This window comes from Onychomys torridus, chromosome 3 (genome assembly GCF_903995425.1).
Source record: "Onychomys torridus chromosome 3, mOncTor1.1, whole genome shotgun sequence".
NCBI classification, from domain to species: Eukaryota; Metazoa; Chordata; class Mammalia; order Rodentia; family Cricetidae; genus Onychomys; species Onychomys torridus.
Genome location: NC_050445.1, coordinates 130,021,898 through 130,039,513, shown reverse-complemented (window position 1 = coordinate 130,039,513; position 17,616 = coordinate 130,021,898). Strand labels below are relative to the sequence as shown.

At 38.2% G+C, this 17,616-nt stretch overlaps 2 gene segments (V, D, J or C); one reads left to right on the top strand and one right to left on the bottom strand.

Annotated features, from left to right (window-relative positions):
* Positions 1-205: 205 nt before the first annotated feature.
* Positions 206-810, bottom strand: LOC118580215. The segment is given in 2 exon segments: positions 206-585; positions 765-810. Coding segments are annotated over 2 exon segments (426 nt in total).
* A 15,887-nt stretch (positions 811-16,697) lies between these two features.
* Positions 16,698-17,294, top strand: LOC118580214. The segment is given in 2 exon segments: positions 16,698-16,746; positions 16,870-17,294. Coding segments are annotated over 2 exon segments (474 nt in total).
* The last annotated feature ends 322 nt before the right edge of the window (positions 17,295-17,616 follow it).

Here is a 17,616-nt window from a genome sequence, read left to right as displayed (position 1 = left end):
AATTAAGCACATAAATGTATCAACATTGTCCTGGAGTAATCAGTTGTGCCATAAATGAAATAATAAATGTCTTTTTAAAAGATTGATCCAGGAAGTTTTTTTTTTTTTTTCATTGACAGGAAGGGGGAAGGTCGGGTGAATAGAGATGGAGTGATGTAAGAGGGGTGAAAATGTTTTAGATACAACAGCACTGACATACCCTTGATCACATTTCATTTCGAGGAGGAAGAAGATGGGCCCTAGGGAGGTAAGGGGTTTTTTGTTCCAGTCTGTAGCACTGTGTAGATGGCCTACTACTCCCCTGAGTACAGTAGTAAGTGGCAACATCTTCAGGCATCAGGTTGCTGATTTTTAAGGAGTAAGAGGTCCCAGACTCACTGCCACTGAAGCGAGTTGGTACTCCAGAGGCCAAGTAGGATGTTCTATAAACCATGAGTTTAGGCAAGGCTCCTGGCTTCTGCTGGTACCAGTGTAAGTAATTGGAGCTTATACTTGAGCTGGCACTACAGGTGATGGTGACCTTTTCCCCTGGAGATGCAGTCAAGAATGCTGGAGACTGAGTGAGCAAAATTTGTCCACTTGATACTGTGATCATGAGAGAAAAGATGAAAAGGGAGAGAAGAAAGTAGATATACATACACAAAAATAACCTCATATCACACAATATTCAGAAGCAACAAAAGGCAAGGTGGTTTATCTTAGACGCATACTTCGCTAGGGAAAATGATTTGGATACTGAACTCAGTACCTCTCCCCTCTATTACCTGTGACACTGAGTAGCAAGAAGCTGAATATCTGTAATAAATACATTGTGTTTACTAATCTTGATCTCAGGTTACTTACTCATTACTCTCCTAAGTACATCTCTTTAAAACATCATTGAGGCAATTGTGGTTTCACAGGCTGAAATATGCAAATAGCAAGATACAGTCTTCACAGTTCTTGGCATATAAACTCATGTGGTTCTTTAGTTAGGACATATTTGGTCAATCCAGGACAATATCTACTTATTTGTAGACATAAACTTATAAGGATGAAAATTTCTTTGATTTTTTTTTTCTTCTCTAGTAATGAATAGTTCTGACCCAGAGTATTGCCCATGCATTTCTGTAAAGCCTAGCTTAATCTGATCTGCTAAAGCAAGGCAAGTTCTACTGTCCAAGTTTGAGGTATATTTTTCCCAAGACAAAGCTGTATTAAGAATGGCTGTTTATAACGTAATTGAAGAACTTTTAGACCCCTTGTCTGCTTCCTGTTTTCCTGAAAGCTACTCACCTGGCTCCTTTTGCACCTATTCCAGTCTAATTGGATGGCTATACCCACAAACCTCTTGGAAAATGATTGATCTGGAGTCCACGTGTATTCAGAGATATTTCTGTATTAGTAAGAAATCATTACCATCCTTTGATGGCAAGAAAAAGAATATCCCACTCAAATAGATGGAAACACAGGCACTGATTCTACAGAAACTTCTGTTTGTCTAGGACTCCATATAATTCAGGATTTAAGAGAACTCAGGGCTTGTAGGTTTGTGAATACATACTCATCTGAACTCTTTCTCAATATGAGCTGTTCTCTTTTACTGGTTAGTTTATTTCACATTATCTGGGAGTATATGAGCTACTTTTCAAATAAATTATGTTTGAATTATTAAAGAATAACAGTTCTGGAGGGTAAAAATTCATGTTTGATCAGAGGTTTTACTTTACCTTACAGCACATTGAAATTCTGTTCCTATAAACTTTGAAGTTAAAGTCTAGTTAAAAACCATGGTCATCTCTCTAGATCTTCCTACACAACAGCTGCCTCATTCCTCTGTTCATAAAAGATACATTTTTTGTGTATCAAAGATTGGGAAAAATAACTGAGAGAATTTTTGAATATATTACCTTTTTGAAAGGTACTGACACCAGAATTGTTGAATTCAAATCAATTGTAAATTATGCTTTCCTAGGGATTCAATCCTAAATAAATGACTACTGTTTCTTCAGGATAACCTGTGATCTCTTCTTTCTTTTTTTTTTTAATTTTTAGTAGTTAATTGCCAATATATTTCTGTGATGTCTGGCTTAATCTGATCTATTAAAGCAAGGCAAATTCTACTGTCTAGTAGTTAATTGATAGTCTTATTCTTGTTTCTTCAGAATGAAAGAACTTCCATTATTCCCATGAAGACAGATAGTATATTTTACCAACAGGAACACTAAATCAGCTGTGGTGTTATATAAAGCAAACAGACAAATCAGCACATTAGTCAATAAGCCTCATTCTGGATAAAGGACCAGATATCTCCATCAAGTCAGCCTTAAAATTAGTGGCTGATCCTCTTGAGGATCCCAAAAGCAGGATAATAATTGTCTTGGCCTTACTGAGAAGGAAGGACATCTTTTCTTTCAATTAATTTATGCTTATTTTATTCTATGTGTACGAGTGTTTTGTTTGCATGTATGTACAGGCACTGCATACATTTATGGTGCCCGAGGAAATCAGAAGAGGGATTCAGATTCTCTGGAACTGGAATTTAAAATATTTGTGAGTCATTATGTGGGAGCTAGGAATCAAACATCAATCTTCTTCCATACGAGTAACAAGTGCTCTTATCTGCTACATCAACTTTCCATTCACCAGGAGATCCAATCTTAAGCTTGATGTTAACTTAGTGCCCTCCAATGAGCTTCAGTACTAGGACTACAAAAAACGACTAATGGAAATATAACCAGGGAAGACTGTTGCTGAAAGCCATAGATCTGGGATAACCTTTATCCCCTCTTTTGAAGACAGTGGACTTGCTTGTTCAGGAGGTTCAATGATCCAATAGTGAAGTCGACTCCCAAGGAGATGTGCTGAGAGTTGGAGATTTTAATGGAAAAGTGCATCAAAATCCTAGAGACATCTAATTTTCTAATTTTACAATGATTGCAGCTCTAAGGCTGGTGGTATTAGCTGGATAGATATGTTTTAGAGGTGCCCTCTTCTGGGAAGATGGCCAAAATGAAGAGAGGGCACAGTAATGTCTGTTTTGAAATCTAGAAGCTACATTCACAGTGATCAGTGCTAAATACTTGTGTGCTTAGAACAAAAATAATGCTCCTGTTGAAAAGCCCAAATAATTGCTTTTCTTTTCTGCCAGTGATCAGAGGCATAAGGAAGAATAATGTTCATATAGTCAAACACATACGCACATACGTACATTTCTATTCATTCCATCATGAAGTAAAGAAACATCAATGACAAAATGTTGAAGACATTTGCAAAAGTGTCTAACTTGTATGTGTTCTTATGAGAATGGTAAGTCAAAATTTATAGATATAACATACTACCTTAAAGTGAAGTTACAACCAACTAAAATAATGTAGAAGTGACTTATGGTTACAATGGTACCAAGTAATTTAATATAAATCCATAATAATAATAAATTTTTAATATCCTATATAGTTTTAAAAAGGTGTCACACTGTGTATGTTTGCATTTCCTCTTGTTATCATGTGGCTGCCTTTGAGTTGTAGATTGCTATTGGCATTCTGCATCAAGGGAGAGTACAGATACCACAAAGGATAGTGTATGAAAAAACAAATACTTGCAATTTGACATCAAGTTTTTATTGGAAATGTAATAGTTTTGACCCCATATAGAGACAAAATGTTACTCAGCTGAACCACTCAATGTACTAATATAATGAGCTGAGGACCAAGAAATTCTACAAAGGACAGTAAGACGCATGCTTTTGTGGGATAAATGTTGATAACTTTTACTGAAAATGACTTTTGAATTGTAGTAATTTATATAGCATTTGCACTCAAAATATTAAATGATGTATGAATAGATGAGTGAATAGTATCTCCAAAGATGTACAGAGCTTTGGATCTTCTGGTTAAATCAGATGACACCCTGGCTTTCAGTGGCTTAAGTAGTCAGAATGAAGAGAAGACAATCATCCTGAAAGCTTTCCTGTTTTGTTCCTCATGCTTCTGGGCATCACATTGTCATGTGAAGAGGATTGGAAACAGCAGGTCTCTGCTGAATGTAACTATCATTTCAACTCCAACCAAATTTGGTCTGCATAGACCTCCCTGAAATCCTTCTTCCAAGAGTTGATATTATTGCATTACCAGAGGGGAGACTGATTGCCAAGAAAGGATTATGGCTCTACGATCAACATGGATTATTTTTCCATAATGAAATCTCGATCTCATTTATTAATTCATTGTCAAATTTGTCATCCTTTTCACCTTGAATCAAGTGTAAGAAATGGGTTGGATTCCTTTATGTTTTTTAATTTTTGAAATTATAATAAAATCACATAATTTTCCTAATTCCTTTTCTTCCTTTCAAACATTGCAATGTACCTTCCTTGCACTTTCTCAGATTCATGGACTCTTCTTTAATTGTTGTTATATTGTTAAATGCATAAACAAAGCTCACTCAAGCTATGTAATATTTCCTATTTAACAAGAGACTTCTCATTGCAACAGGTGGAAACCATTACAGAAAAACACAACTGATAAAAATGATCACAAAAGATCTCGAGGTCATATGGTGCCAAGACCCAATTGATACATGTACAACACAATTCCTGGGTTTATGTCTCAGGGATAAATGCAGAAGACCGGGTGGAAAGAATGTAAGTATGAGAGGAAGAGGAAGTTTGTTGTAAGTTCGTGTCTTTGATCTGGGCGGTGGTGGCACATGCCTTTAATCCCAGCACTCAGGAGGCAGAGGTAGGCAGATCTTTGTGAGCTCGAGGCCAGCCTGGGCTACAGAGTGAGATCCAGGAAAGGCACAAAGCTACACAGAGAAACTCTGTCTCCAAAAAAAAAAAAAAAAATCGTGTCTTCTAGAAATGTCAGAGAGGTTGTATCTATGATGTCCTATCAACATGACTACCTAACAAGATCTCAACAAGGATAACATCAGTGATACATGGATGTTGGAAATCTCAGAGGTACTGAACCCTAAATGAAGAAATGTGATAAGCTTAAGAATACTGAGACTGGGAGAAATTCTCATCATGAGAAGAGAACCAAAATTGCTTATGCAATATCAAGTGGGCATATTCTAAGCTCTGAGATTTCAACTTCTCCTTATTGTCAAAAGGACTAAGCTTCTAGTGACAGATTTCACCTGTACTTTTATAACACATTTATACAGTGTGATAGCATTTTATAAAACCTGAAGGTTTGCTGATAAGTTTAAGTACTATATACAATACACATAGTATATACAAATATGGACACACACACATGGTATATGTGTGTGTGTGTGTGTGTGTGTGTGTGTGTGTGTGTGTGAGTGTCCAGGCATCTTACTTTGTCTGTATCTTGTCAATTTTGTTCATTGAGGCTCCTTTTTGTATTGGACAGAAGTCAGTGAAGAGATACATGACTAGTCAGAATGATGACAAGAACAAGAAACTGAGAGCTTAGGCCAAAATTAGACATCTAAATATACTCCCACCTGCAAGGCTTAGCAACTATCAAGGAAAAGGTGCAGAACAAATGTAAAGGCCAGAAAATGAGGAAACATGCTGAGAAATGCTCTTTTGTCATGACATGGCTATTGCAATTGTGAACACATGGTAGCAGTGTTTATCCACACAAGACCTACACAAGATCATAATAGTCAAAGTGCTGGCACAGATGGAGAAGATAGTCTCCAGGACATACCCCATACTGTGCAGTTATTGTTGTAGGTTGTTGCTGTAAAGACAGAACCACTCTTTATAGAGGATGTGCCCACTGGTAGAATTCTTATGCTCCAATAGATGGCACTATATTCATGCATAAATACACCGCACTAACTGTACTTAGTGGGCTATAAAGAGAGAAGGATGGGCAGAGTTGGGATGGGATTTGTGTTATAGGGACATGGAAAGAATGAAGGGAGAAATGGAAGTACATATTATAATATTTTTGTGTACATATTTGAAACCCAAAATTAAAGAAAAAAATTTAAAAAATAAGCCTTCAGTTTAGGGTTCAGGTTGACCCTAATTTAGAGTTTCTCCCTCTCAGCCTCTTCATTTGTGTTACTGCATGAACAAAAACAATGTATCAACTTTAATATTTAATAAATCTCTTCTCCTCTTTAATATATTTGTCTTTTTTTCTGGTTTGTTCTTACTTTATCTGTCACAGAAACCTCTTTTTCTTTCTCATTTCCCCTTTCAGGATACTTTTCACTCTTCTCCTGTGTTTTTTCTCTTTCCTTATAGAATTATCATCATTCTCACATTTCTACCTTTGTTAACTCTTATTAACAATTCATATAATAATGTTCTGCATAGTTTCCTCTAAGTTTTGAGTTGTGGTCATGAGTGTTTATGCTTTTTGTCTCAACACTTGTGGGATCGCTGATCACTTTTCTTAAGGTGGCCAGATTTCGATGTCATGGTAAACCTGTGGTGACAGAAGGTACTACAAATAGTCTTCAGAAAAGCCAGAAAGAATGACCCAGGACCCTCCTGGAAAAAGAAGTTTTCATATTGTTGAGGATCACATGTCATGTCAGCGTCCTTTTTCTCAAGCATTTAACAGTAATAGGGCTGATCCAGCTGTGGTATTACTTACGAGCCCTCAGAGAACAGATGTTGTTAATATGTTAAAACTTGAGAATATAAGAAATAATTTGTAGAAAACAGTCACATCAATGAAACCAATAAAAACACTAGAAATGTAAACTGGGAAGTGGTGACTCTCTTTGTCATCAGGTGTGTTAAATGCAAATTATCTTTTGATAAAAACAAATCATTCTTTTACAGATCAGAAATATATTTTTTTCCTTTTCACTTTGGGTTAATCACAACAACCAAAGTAAACAGATAAAAATGATTCAGGTGCATTTGTTAAGATAGTATAGATGGTGTAACAGACTGAACAGTCATGAGAACATCAACAAAATTAGTCCAGAATGAAGGGCCCAGAACTGAGTCCATTGTTGTACCTGTGAAACTAAAAGCCCAAAATCCCACATGAATTTCTTGAAAAGACCTCAAGGTCACAGGCTTCATATTCTGACCCTCCTGAAAATTACACAGTGTACAAATGTTAACCACCCAAGGAATATGTGTTACCTCATTAGTTCCAATCCATATGGGAAATCAGAAGGCAGTATAGATATTACAAGTAAGTACTCTATTATTACAGCTGATTAGTCAACAATAAGTTGAATAGCTTAGGTAAGGAGGTGCTATCGTACAAGACTCCAAATCAACCCAAGCAAATACAACAGGTTACCATAAAACAAGATTTAATGCAGGGTAGCACAAAAGAAGCAGGGAATGAGAGGAGGCTAATTAATCAGACTTGGGAGCTGAGCTGAGACCCTAAATGCCAGTTGAAGCAAGTATTTAAACACAAAAATCACAAACATTTGTTGCCAAGTTACAGTTACAATTTTCACCTATCAGGATTTAGAGAGATTAGGGGCTTCCTTGAATGTTCTATCATTGTTAACTGTTATAAAATACAAGAGACTTTTAGTCCCACCAATCAGATTATTCTGTTCTTTCTGTTGTTAGAAAGAACATGATGTTTCTAGAGGAATAAAGATACATGATGACTAGATCTATGGTTCAAGGAGGATGTGAGTCAGCCATTGCAAGTTTTCAAGCTTAGCTTAACTAGGGCTTGGGAGCCTGAACTTTGTTTCACCCTATAGGTAAAACGGAGTCTGAAGTAAAAATGGCAGTACTTAGGACACAGTGCTTTTTGCCTATTCCCAGTAGAGGTAACAAATAGCCAGAACACTTGATCAGGTTAGAGGCTGCATGTACCTTAAAGCTTACAAGATCATTCTAGGCACAAATGAGCTCCATATAGCACTACCAACTATTCTAACAGATACCAAAGTTAATGATAGTTGTTTACATATCCACTGACTGCATTAAGCCATTTGGAGCAATTCTAACAAGTACAGATTAAACTGGTTCCATTTTTTATGAACAGGAATATGAATTCCAATTGTGTCCTATCAAGGCACCTCATCTGTCAAGATCTGAATCTTTTATTATTTCCAGTGAGTCCTCACTTTGCCTGTGCTTCTGGAGCTGAAAAGAATGAAAGAGAGTTGGGATACAGAACAGCTTCTTTGACCTCTTCTACCAAAACCTTCACTTCCAAAATGAGCTTCATGTGGAAAAGATACAGTTGCTGATGTCAATGGGAACAGCTGGGGAAGCCCACACTCACCTTTGCTTCCATGTGAAGTTTCTGGTTTTATGTGTATCACTGTAATAGTATTGCTGCCCAAATGGCTGTACTAGGGGGCAATATCATCAGGCTTCAGGATGCTGATGGTGAAAAATCTATCTCAAATTTGTTTCTACAAATCCTGGAAGGTATCCCAGTCTAACAAAGGGGAGTCTCGTAAGCTCCATCTATGGTGCATCCAACTCTGAAGTTGGGGTCCCACTGAAGTTCAATGGAAATGAGTATGGTACAGATTTCATGCTCAGCAGCAGCAGCCTGAAGTCTGAGGGTACTGCAACTTATTTCTTTCAGCAATATGATGATCTTCCTCACACAATGATACAAATCAAAACAAAAATCCTCAAAGAAAGCAAGTTATTGGTTGGGCTGTCCACCTGTTCATCTGTATACTGTAATGGCACACAAGTAAAGCCATGGAAAACATGGCAACATACAGATTAACAGAAATGGACTGAGTTTAAGTGCAATAGCCAGTCAGTAGTAAGCTTGAGTTAGTGGCCCAGCAGTTTTAATTAATATAATCCTCTGTGTGTTTACTTGGGTCTGAGCAACTAACGACCAGGCTGGACACAGGAAAACTTTCAGCTGCAGTATACCTCCAATTGTTGATACTGTTTTTCAAATTCACCCAGGATTTTAAACATAGTTTCAGATTTTTATAGAAGCACCCATACTACCTCATTGTCCCCGTTAATTCTTCTCTGCATCTGCAGCAAAATATTGCTGACATTGTAAAATTGTTTCACCTAGAAAAAAAAAAAAAAACATCACTTAAAAGGACTGTCTCCAATATCATCAAAATCATTTTGAAGTGACTAGAGACCAGATCATTGTGTCTTTTTAAAAATTTATATATTGATTTATTGCTTATTTATTTGTTTTTGTAAATCAAATTTCTGTATTTATTTCAGGGAGAAGGAGGTGACATTCTACACACGTGAAAGCCAGATGACAACTTTGGGAATTTGGTTTTCTTTTACCATGTCAGTTCCATGAATTGAAACCAAGTTCTCAGGCTTGCCAACAAATGACTGTACACTTTGAGGTATCTCATGGGTCCCATTGTTACTCTTTATAATATAAGAAAATTACTGGTTGTACACACTCCAATGGCAGGTTTGTTTAGTGTTCTTGACTCTCAGAATCTAAAATTGTCTTAAGCTGCAGGTCTTTTTACAGCCCCAAACTGAAGGGATTCCTTGGTTTGTGGATGTCAGTATTATATCCACATTTTCTGATTTAGTAATATTTTATGTGGTTTATTAGTATGGAGATGATTAGTTATGTAACACCTCAAGTCTTCAGAGAATTCATTCTATGCTTATTTAACTCTAGCAGCCTGGCTTTGGGTAAACATGCCTCTGGAACTGTCTAAATTCTCCAAGGTCACTCCTTACAGAGGAGGAAGAAGAATAAGAACACATTGCCTACTCTGAGCTGCACTGTGAGCTGCACACTGAGCTGCCAACATGTGTCCAATCAGGGGAAGAACATTCCTATAGACGGTGAGGTGTAAGGGTCTGGGTTCATGTAGTTCTACACACATTTTATGCTGGAGGTGTGTGGCTGCTGCTCAGTGCCTGGCCCAGAGTGCATCATACATGTTTTATTCTTCACTCTAAGTGTGAGAATATACAATCCAAGCTGAAAGATCAGCCTCTTTCTCCATCTTCAGGAGAGTGCCTGCTTTCTGTTAAGCTAACATCATATAAGGGAAATTAACTGGGTTCAGAAATAAACATGAGGACCTAAAATTGAGTTATTTGATTCTTACATGTATGCTTTGTATCTCAGTGTCCTGGTTAGATTCAAATGTCAGGGAAGTTCAACAAGCTGTGCCTTCAACAAGTGCTCTATGAAGCCTGGTAACTCCAGAGTCTCCCTGATGCTTGACTACTGGTAGTCAGATGGCTTGCAGCTTATTCATAGAACTCAATGATGATTGTCTTGGGCCAGATTATTAATACATTTATTATTTATTATTAATACATTATTAATACAGTCCTAGGAAGACCAAGTTACAGGTGAATGCATACCTGGCCTCCTCAGCTTACTCAGCTGGAACAACCCAAAAGCATTTGAAATTACAATTCTAGCCATCCTCTTTGGAAGCTTATAGAATAAGGGACTTTAAATCAATTATGTTGTTGTTGTTGCTATTCACTTTGTTCCTTGTCTCCCAGAGTTTTACACCTTCTCACTATGCTGTTTTCAAAGAAAGCCTCATATTTGAGGGGTTTAGAGTAATACAGCAGACAAAGCCTTATAGTACATGGGTATGTTTAGTATGAATTCTCACTAGTTACTTCATTGATAGATAGAAACATTAACAAATTTTTATGGCAGGGGTCATCTTTCATGAGATGAAGCTCTTAAGATATAATGAAATGTTTACCAAAAATTATTCAAATTATTTACCATCAAGTATGTCTATTTTTTTAAATTTCAATTAAGTAGAAATCTTTTTTTTTCTGGGATATAAAACCAGAGAATCTTCTTAAAACATAGATTATTTACCATGAAATATATTTTTACTTTGTAATATTTTTTTATATCTGGAATGCAAAATCAAAGCATTTTCTAACAAGTCACTGTACACATTGTAGTCTGCATTACACACAGCAGACCCAGTGTCCCCAAGCCCTCAGCCCCATTTCATAAAGCTTAGAGATCACATATCTTCTTGCTTTCTTGCCTCATTAAACTATTTCTTGAACTTTCATTCTTTTTCAAACCAGAATGTCTTGTCCACAATGATACAAGTTGTTGACAGAGACACAACTTCAGCCTCAAAAAATTGTACTTTCTCAGTCTTGCATTAGGAATATCATGTGAAAAATGAACTTGACAAAATTAACTGAGATAAACTTTGTGATATCGGGAGGTGACACTGAAACTTCAAGTAAGATCAGAATGTCCACATGAATCATAATGAGAACCACAATCAGGGAGGAACTGTGGCAACAAGAGGGCATGTCGGAGTCAGAAGAACAGGGCATGGTCAGGGAATGCAAGATTATCAAGGAGCTGGAAAGTGGTGAATCCATGATCTCAGATGGAATTCTGTAGGAATTCAGCTAGTCTGACTCTTTGATTTTAGCTCAGTGAGAATTCTGATCTCAGGAATTGAGATAATTAATATGTTATTTGAAATTATGATGCTATGAATTCTAGCTGAAGTACTAAAGTACTAATTGGGAGGGTTTGACTTCTGTTCTCAGAAAAGAGTGCATCTTCTTATCATTTGGTGTATTATAACAAAAACCTTGGAACATTGTACTGTGAGAAAATTCTAATACCTATGTTTTCCTTAGGTGAGCATTCTCTAGGTGCTCTGATGAGTTCCATGTCTCAGCAAAAGTTCTCATAGAATCTTAGTGGAGGACAGGAGGTTTTAATTAACAATGTTTGTTTATTCATGTCCTGTTGGAGGACAGATAAGGTTTACAAAACAGAATATGACAAGGAATTGAGTCAGAGGGAAGGAAAGGGCCAGAATGAAGCCAGGTTCACCACAAAGCACTGTCCATAGTTTGAAACAAAGTCAATGTGAGGTTGAGAAGCAAGGGAGAAGGTGGACTTTTTATGAATAGAACTCTAGGTGAGCATGCTCTGGGGCTGAGGTAGTGGGAAGCTGTGACTTTTACATCTTTCTAGATCTGTCCTTCCTCCCATTTTGTATGCTGTGTTTTTTCCTCTTGGATTGGATATGTACTCTAGAGAAGTCCTGGACAATTCTGTTGTAAAAGCATACATTTTCATGATTATAAGAGTATGCTAGTCAGCTTATTGCTATAATGCAGACTCTGATTCCAGTATGGAAACAACCCTTATATCAATATCTCTACTGGTATACTTTCCTTTATGCATCACAGCTGATTCTGAGACTTGGGTACCTAATATTTTCCAGTACTCTTCTTAAGGTGTCATAGAAAATGACAATGTTAGCACAACTGGCACTGAGAATGTGGACTTGTGGGGGAAAGCAATGTCCTTTCCATAAACAGCCCAGTGACCTTCAAAGTCTAGCTGCATCTAAGGAATGCTATTAGCAAGTGGAGGCATGAGCAGGAGAAGCCACTGTGTCAGCCAGGCCTCAGTTTGTGCTTCTTTGAGTGGTTAATGTTGACTTGTATCACTGTGGGAGGAGTATTGACAGTATTAACCACAGCATCCTCAGACTCCAGGCTAATGATGGAGAGAAAATGTCTACAGCAGTCCCTTTGCTTCTGAACCTGGATGGAACTCCTAATTGCAATTTGAATGTGTTGGGACCTTAGGAGATTTCCCCTTGTTTCTGCAGGTACCAGTATAATGCATTTCTAACCCCTTGACTTACCAGGTAAGTGATGATGCCTCTATTTCCCAAAGATATAGACAAGTAGGGTAGAGACTAAGTCAACTTGCTGTCCATCTGACACCTAATATTAAGATATTAATAACAAATACCCACACAATTATTAATATGATGGGATGGTTCTTAAAGACCAAGCAGCAAACCACTGATTTAAACAATTCACAGCATTGTCTTCCTTGCTGGGGACGCAGAGCCTCAGAAGACCTACACATTGGGCAAGGACCCTCATTCACACACTGCATCGTGATTGGGACTGACTCTTGCACAGTTTGTAAAGAGCTTACTCCAAAAGTCATCAGAGCAAAAGGCTGTGCTCTGGACATATGCAAATCAGCAGTGGTGGGGAGGAACTGAGTAACTGCAAAAGTGGTTCATCTCTTTACCTTGTAAAGGATCAGTGTCTCCAATTGTCCTTATTCTTTCCAACACAGTGTAGATTTCTCTGCTGTGGACATGTTTCTCTGTGGTGCTAAAGGACAGCACAGTTCTGGTTTCTAAGTATAGCCAGATATTTTGATCTCTTCCAGGTTCAAGATGTTTCCTTTTCCCAATCTACAGTCTTAAAACCTGCAAACAAGTTTGCAAATACATTGCATTTAGTATAGTTTAATATTCCTGGTGGCATGGAAGGTTCTTCTTGGCTGCAGTTCCCACATGTCCTTAATGTGAAGCTGAAATTTTTAGGATTCTGCCATGCTCCAGCTACATGACCGTACATGCGCAGTTCAGGAGCTAGGCAAGGGGTCTTGCATCTTGTATCATCAGTGTGTGCTTGTGACTATGTTCACGCAGTGTGGTCACAAAATTAGCGCATGTGTGGTATAGCTCTTAGGCCCACCTGTGCCTTAAAGAGCAGTGACTCAGACCCCACCTTTTCTCTCTGTTCTCTCTCTCCTCCAACCCCACCCTCTTTCTCTCTGCTCTCTGCACATGCTCCTTCCTAGGCCTGGTTCTCTTGTACCCCCACTACCCCTTTTCCTCCTAATAAAGCTCTGAAACTGATACTGGGTTCTGTCATGACTGTGACCTTTCCACATCGGAGCCATTTATCACTTTGGAAATACAAAACAAAGACCTAGGCAGTGTAGTTTGTCCCTGTGTGTCACAACACAGGTGTGTGGGTTCATGTGAATTCATGGGGTGTGTGGGTTCATGTGAATTCATGGGGTGTGTGGGTTCATGTGAATTCATGGAAAGAAGACTCAGAGGCATCTTAAAAAAAAAAAGAATCTAGCCTTTCCTGGCTGCAGGGGTCGATCCTCAAAGGACTGAAGCCTTTCCCTTCACCTCCAGCATTTTTATTTCTCTCCAGTACAGTTCAGCCAGTTCATTTCCATGTGCTCAAAACAACCTAAAAGGAGCTCCCAACAATACAATGCCATGTGCAAATTCCCCAATTTCTCAGGTGCCAGGGTTTTCTGGGTTTCCTGAACCAAGGGCTGCATAGGACTTTGTATCCTTGGGAGACTCTGAGGCAAGATTCACATAAAGAAACAAGAGAAACAAAAGGTATCTACTAAACAAAAGATGGATCAGTGCTAGGTGCTACTCTCTGGAGCCAGACCAGGGTGCAGCTAAGCAGGAATGCAGCCACAGTGGTTTCTAAGTAACAGCAGGATCTGATGCTTCTAGCCCATCATTTATAGGTAATCCCTTTCCTCTACTTAAAATTGCTCTGCCATGGCTTTTGCCATGTTATGTGTCTTCTCCCTTTCCACTTAAAACATGTGCTTCACTGCACAAGGTCAGCTCCTCTCCCTTCCATGGACTCTTCTTTACCAATGCATCTAGCATAATATCCTTTTAACATTTTATTTATTCTCTGATGATGTCATATAAATATGCAATGTATCTTAATTTTATGCACTCTAATTATGTTACTACCCATGATTTCCCTTTAAGTAGAGAGTCAATCTCATTAGTTTGGGGAAATTTCTCCCTGTAATACTATTTTACATCTTCCAAGATCCATTTCTCATTTACATTGTATTCACAGCAGAGGGTAGACTCCAACTGTTTCAGCTACTGTTCCACTTTACACCAGAAGCTATCAGTCCTGCCTGTTCAGCTGCCTTCAAAGAGAGGGGCATTGTGCCTTTTCCAGATTGCAAAGCCACTTCAGCAATGGTGCCATATTGTTCTGGCCTATTGCCAAAGCTGAAACCATTCTTGTCTTTGCAAGGATTAATAGTCCTTTGTTTTTTGTCCTGTTTGTCCATTTTGAGTAGCATACTGTCATCAGTCAATGCAAGGACACTTTGTTGCCCAGTGGCTAACTTTTGCCACAATGAAAGTTAACTCCATCTGCATTTTCTTCAATGCCCATATCTTTTCTGAAGTAGATTGATACTGCCAGGAGCAGACATGTCTCATACTCATAAAAAAGAAAAAAAAAACTATGTTATTAAAACATTTTAAATGCCATATTCTGTAGATCTCTGAAGGGTTTGAAGATGACCTGTCTATCCAAAATATATCTCTGCTTGACCTTGAAAACATACCTAATATGACAACAAGTTCCATTGTAATGTCTAACTACTAACTTTCCTTTTCTTATATCCTAATAGTTGGTAATAATAATATTCAAGTGTTAGCAAATTGCATCACAATGTTAAATGAACTGTATAGGTACAATATCCTGAACAAGATTAGAAATACACCGTACAGCATTTTCTATCAATCTCTCTCTCTCTCTCTCTCTCTCTCTCTCTCTATATATATATATATATATATATATATATATATATATACAATATATAAAAATCCAATCAAATGTAAAGTATTTAAAACTAGTAGTTGTCTTTTAAAAGTAGATTCAATACTCTACCTCTTATCTATATCCTCTTTTTTCTTTTCTTTTCTTTTTTCTTGAGTAGGACTGCAGTATTCCTTGACAGTCCTCCCGAAGCTATCCTATATCTCTGTCTTTTCTTTTACATCTCTGCTTTTTCTATCTGTCTTTCTTAATCCTCACCTCCCTCAGGAGCTGTTTCAACTGTGCCAGGAGGTTCTGACAATAAGTGAGCTGTGAAAAGGAGAATAAGATAAGTTTGTTGACCTGAAAAGCAGTCTTCATTATGTGAGGTTCTGTCCTTCCTTAAAATTTAGCCACATCTCTCAGTGTTATCACAATTGCTCTTCTGGGAATCACTAAAAGCAAGAAGTGGCATAGTGAGTTGTGGAGCTCAGTCCTAATGGATACATGTACAAAATGCTCCCATAACTAAGGCTCAGGGAATATTTTGGAAAAGGTAGTGGAAAGATTGTGAGAGCCAGAGGATCAGGGAGTTTGCTGTGAAATTGTGTCTCCTAGTAACATCAGAAGCTCTACCTGTAAAGATTTGCCAACATTACCAATCAAATGGGAGCTGACTAATGAGGCACCAACAAACATCTGACACAGGACAGGGGAAAGGCCACAAAGCTTTAATTATGTACAAACTACTACAGACAACTAAGTAAAGCTGAGCTTGGAAGAGGTACTCAGGGAAGATCACACTGACAGCCAATATCAAATGATCACCTCTAAAGACATAAACATAAACACAAAAGTATAGGTTTAGGAATATATATGTATCTACAAATACAAATATTCATGCAATAAAAATGGGGAAAATAGAAGCTGGGAATTTGAAGGAGAGTGAGGAGGGATATTTGGGAGGGGTTTTAGGGAGAAACTGGTAGAAATGTTTTAATCAAAGTACAATCTAACAAAAGGCAAAAATAGAGAGAAGAAGCTGTGTGACCTCAATAACATCTGCACTTACTATGTAAGGACCTATATCCATCTGTGTATTTTCTTGGCATATCTGATAGACCCTGCCACAGAGGAAAAAGTAATAAGGGAATTCTACATTGAACATGACAGAAATTAAAATAAGGTACAGTACATGGACTGGTGCTGTTCTTTGTTGTCCAAAAAAGAGCACATTCCTACAAATAAACCTGTACTGCCTTTTGATCTGAGACACAGGAAGACCACAAGTCTGTATTGAATCAACTGGCCAGTCTCTGTTGGCTGTGCCCAGCCATTGCTGATTTGCATGTGCCCAGAGCCCACTGCGCTGAGGACTTCTTCATAGTCAGGTCACACCCTGCACAGGAGTCAGCCTCACACAGGTCCCAGCATAGACATGAGGGCCCCCACTCAGCTCCTGGGGTTGCTGCTGCTCTGGCTTACAGGTAAGGAAGACAGAATTGGAAATTTTTTCACCTGACTATGGTCAGTGTGACCTGGTGTCCAGGAAAATCTCCTTTTAACAGAATTAATTGTGTGGGAATTTGTTTTTGATTTTCCAATGTCAGGTACCAGATGTGACATCCAGTTGACCCAGTCTCCAGCCTCACTGTCTGCATCTTTGGGAGAAAGTGTCACCATCACATGCCAGGCAAATCAGGACATTAATCGTTGGTTAGCATGGTGTCAACAAAAACCTGGGAATCCTCCTAAGCTCCTGATCCATAGTGCAACCACTTTGGCAGATGGGATCCCATCGAGGTTCAGTGGCAGTAGATCTGGCACACAGTTTTCTCTCAAGATCAGCAGCCTGCAGCCTGAAGATGTGGCAAGTTATTACTGTCAAAATCATAACAATTTCCCTCCCACAGTGATTCAAATCATGACAAAAACCATTCAAGGAAGGAGAAGTGAGAGCGTAGGCTGCCACAAATGCTCCTTCTGGTTTCTCCAACTGCTAAGAGTGTTTCTCTTTTCTCTTTGCCAAGATTAAAAGGTCAACATTGGTTTTGTACAGGGACCAGATAAGCTTTTCTGTATTAGATCTCAATCTTTTTCCCCAAGCTAGCATTAAAATCATGGGAATGGTTCTCTTGTCTCACATTAAATACTAACTTTCCATGAGTTGCAGGTTTGGAAACAGCTGAGATTTATACAACAAAGATGTGAAAACACACACACACACACACACACACACACACACACACACACACACACACACACCCCAGGCACACACCCATATCCCTATGCAAACATATACAAAGCAGGAGTTATAGATAAATTATTATCCAATTAAAATTAGAAAATTAGTATCT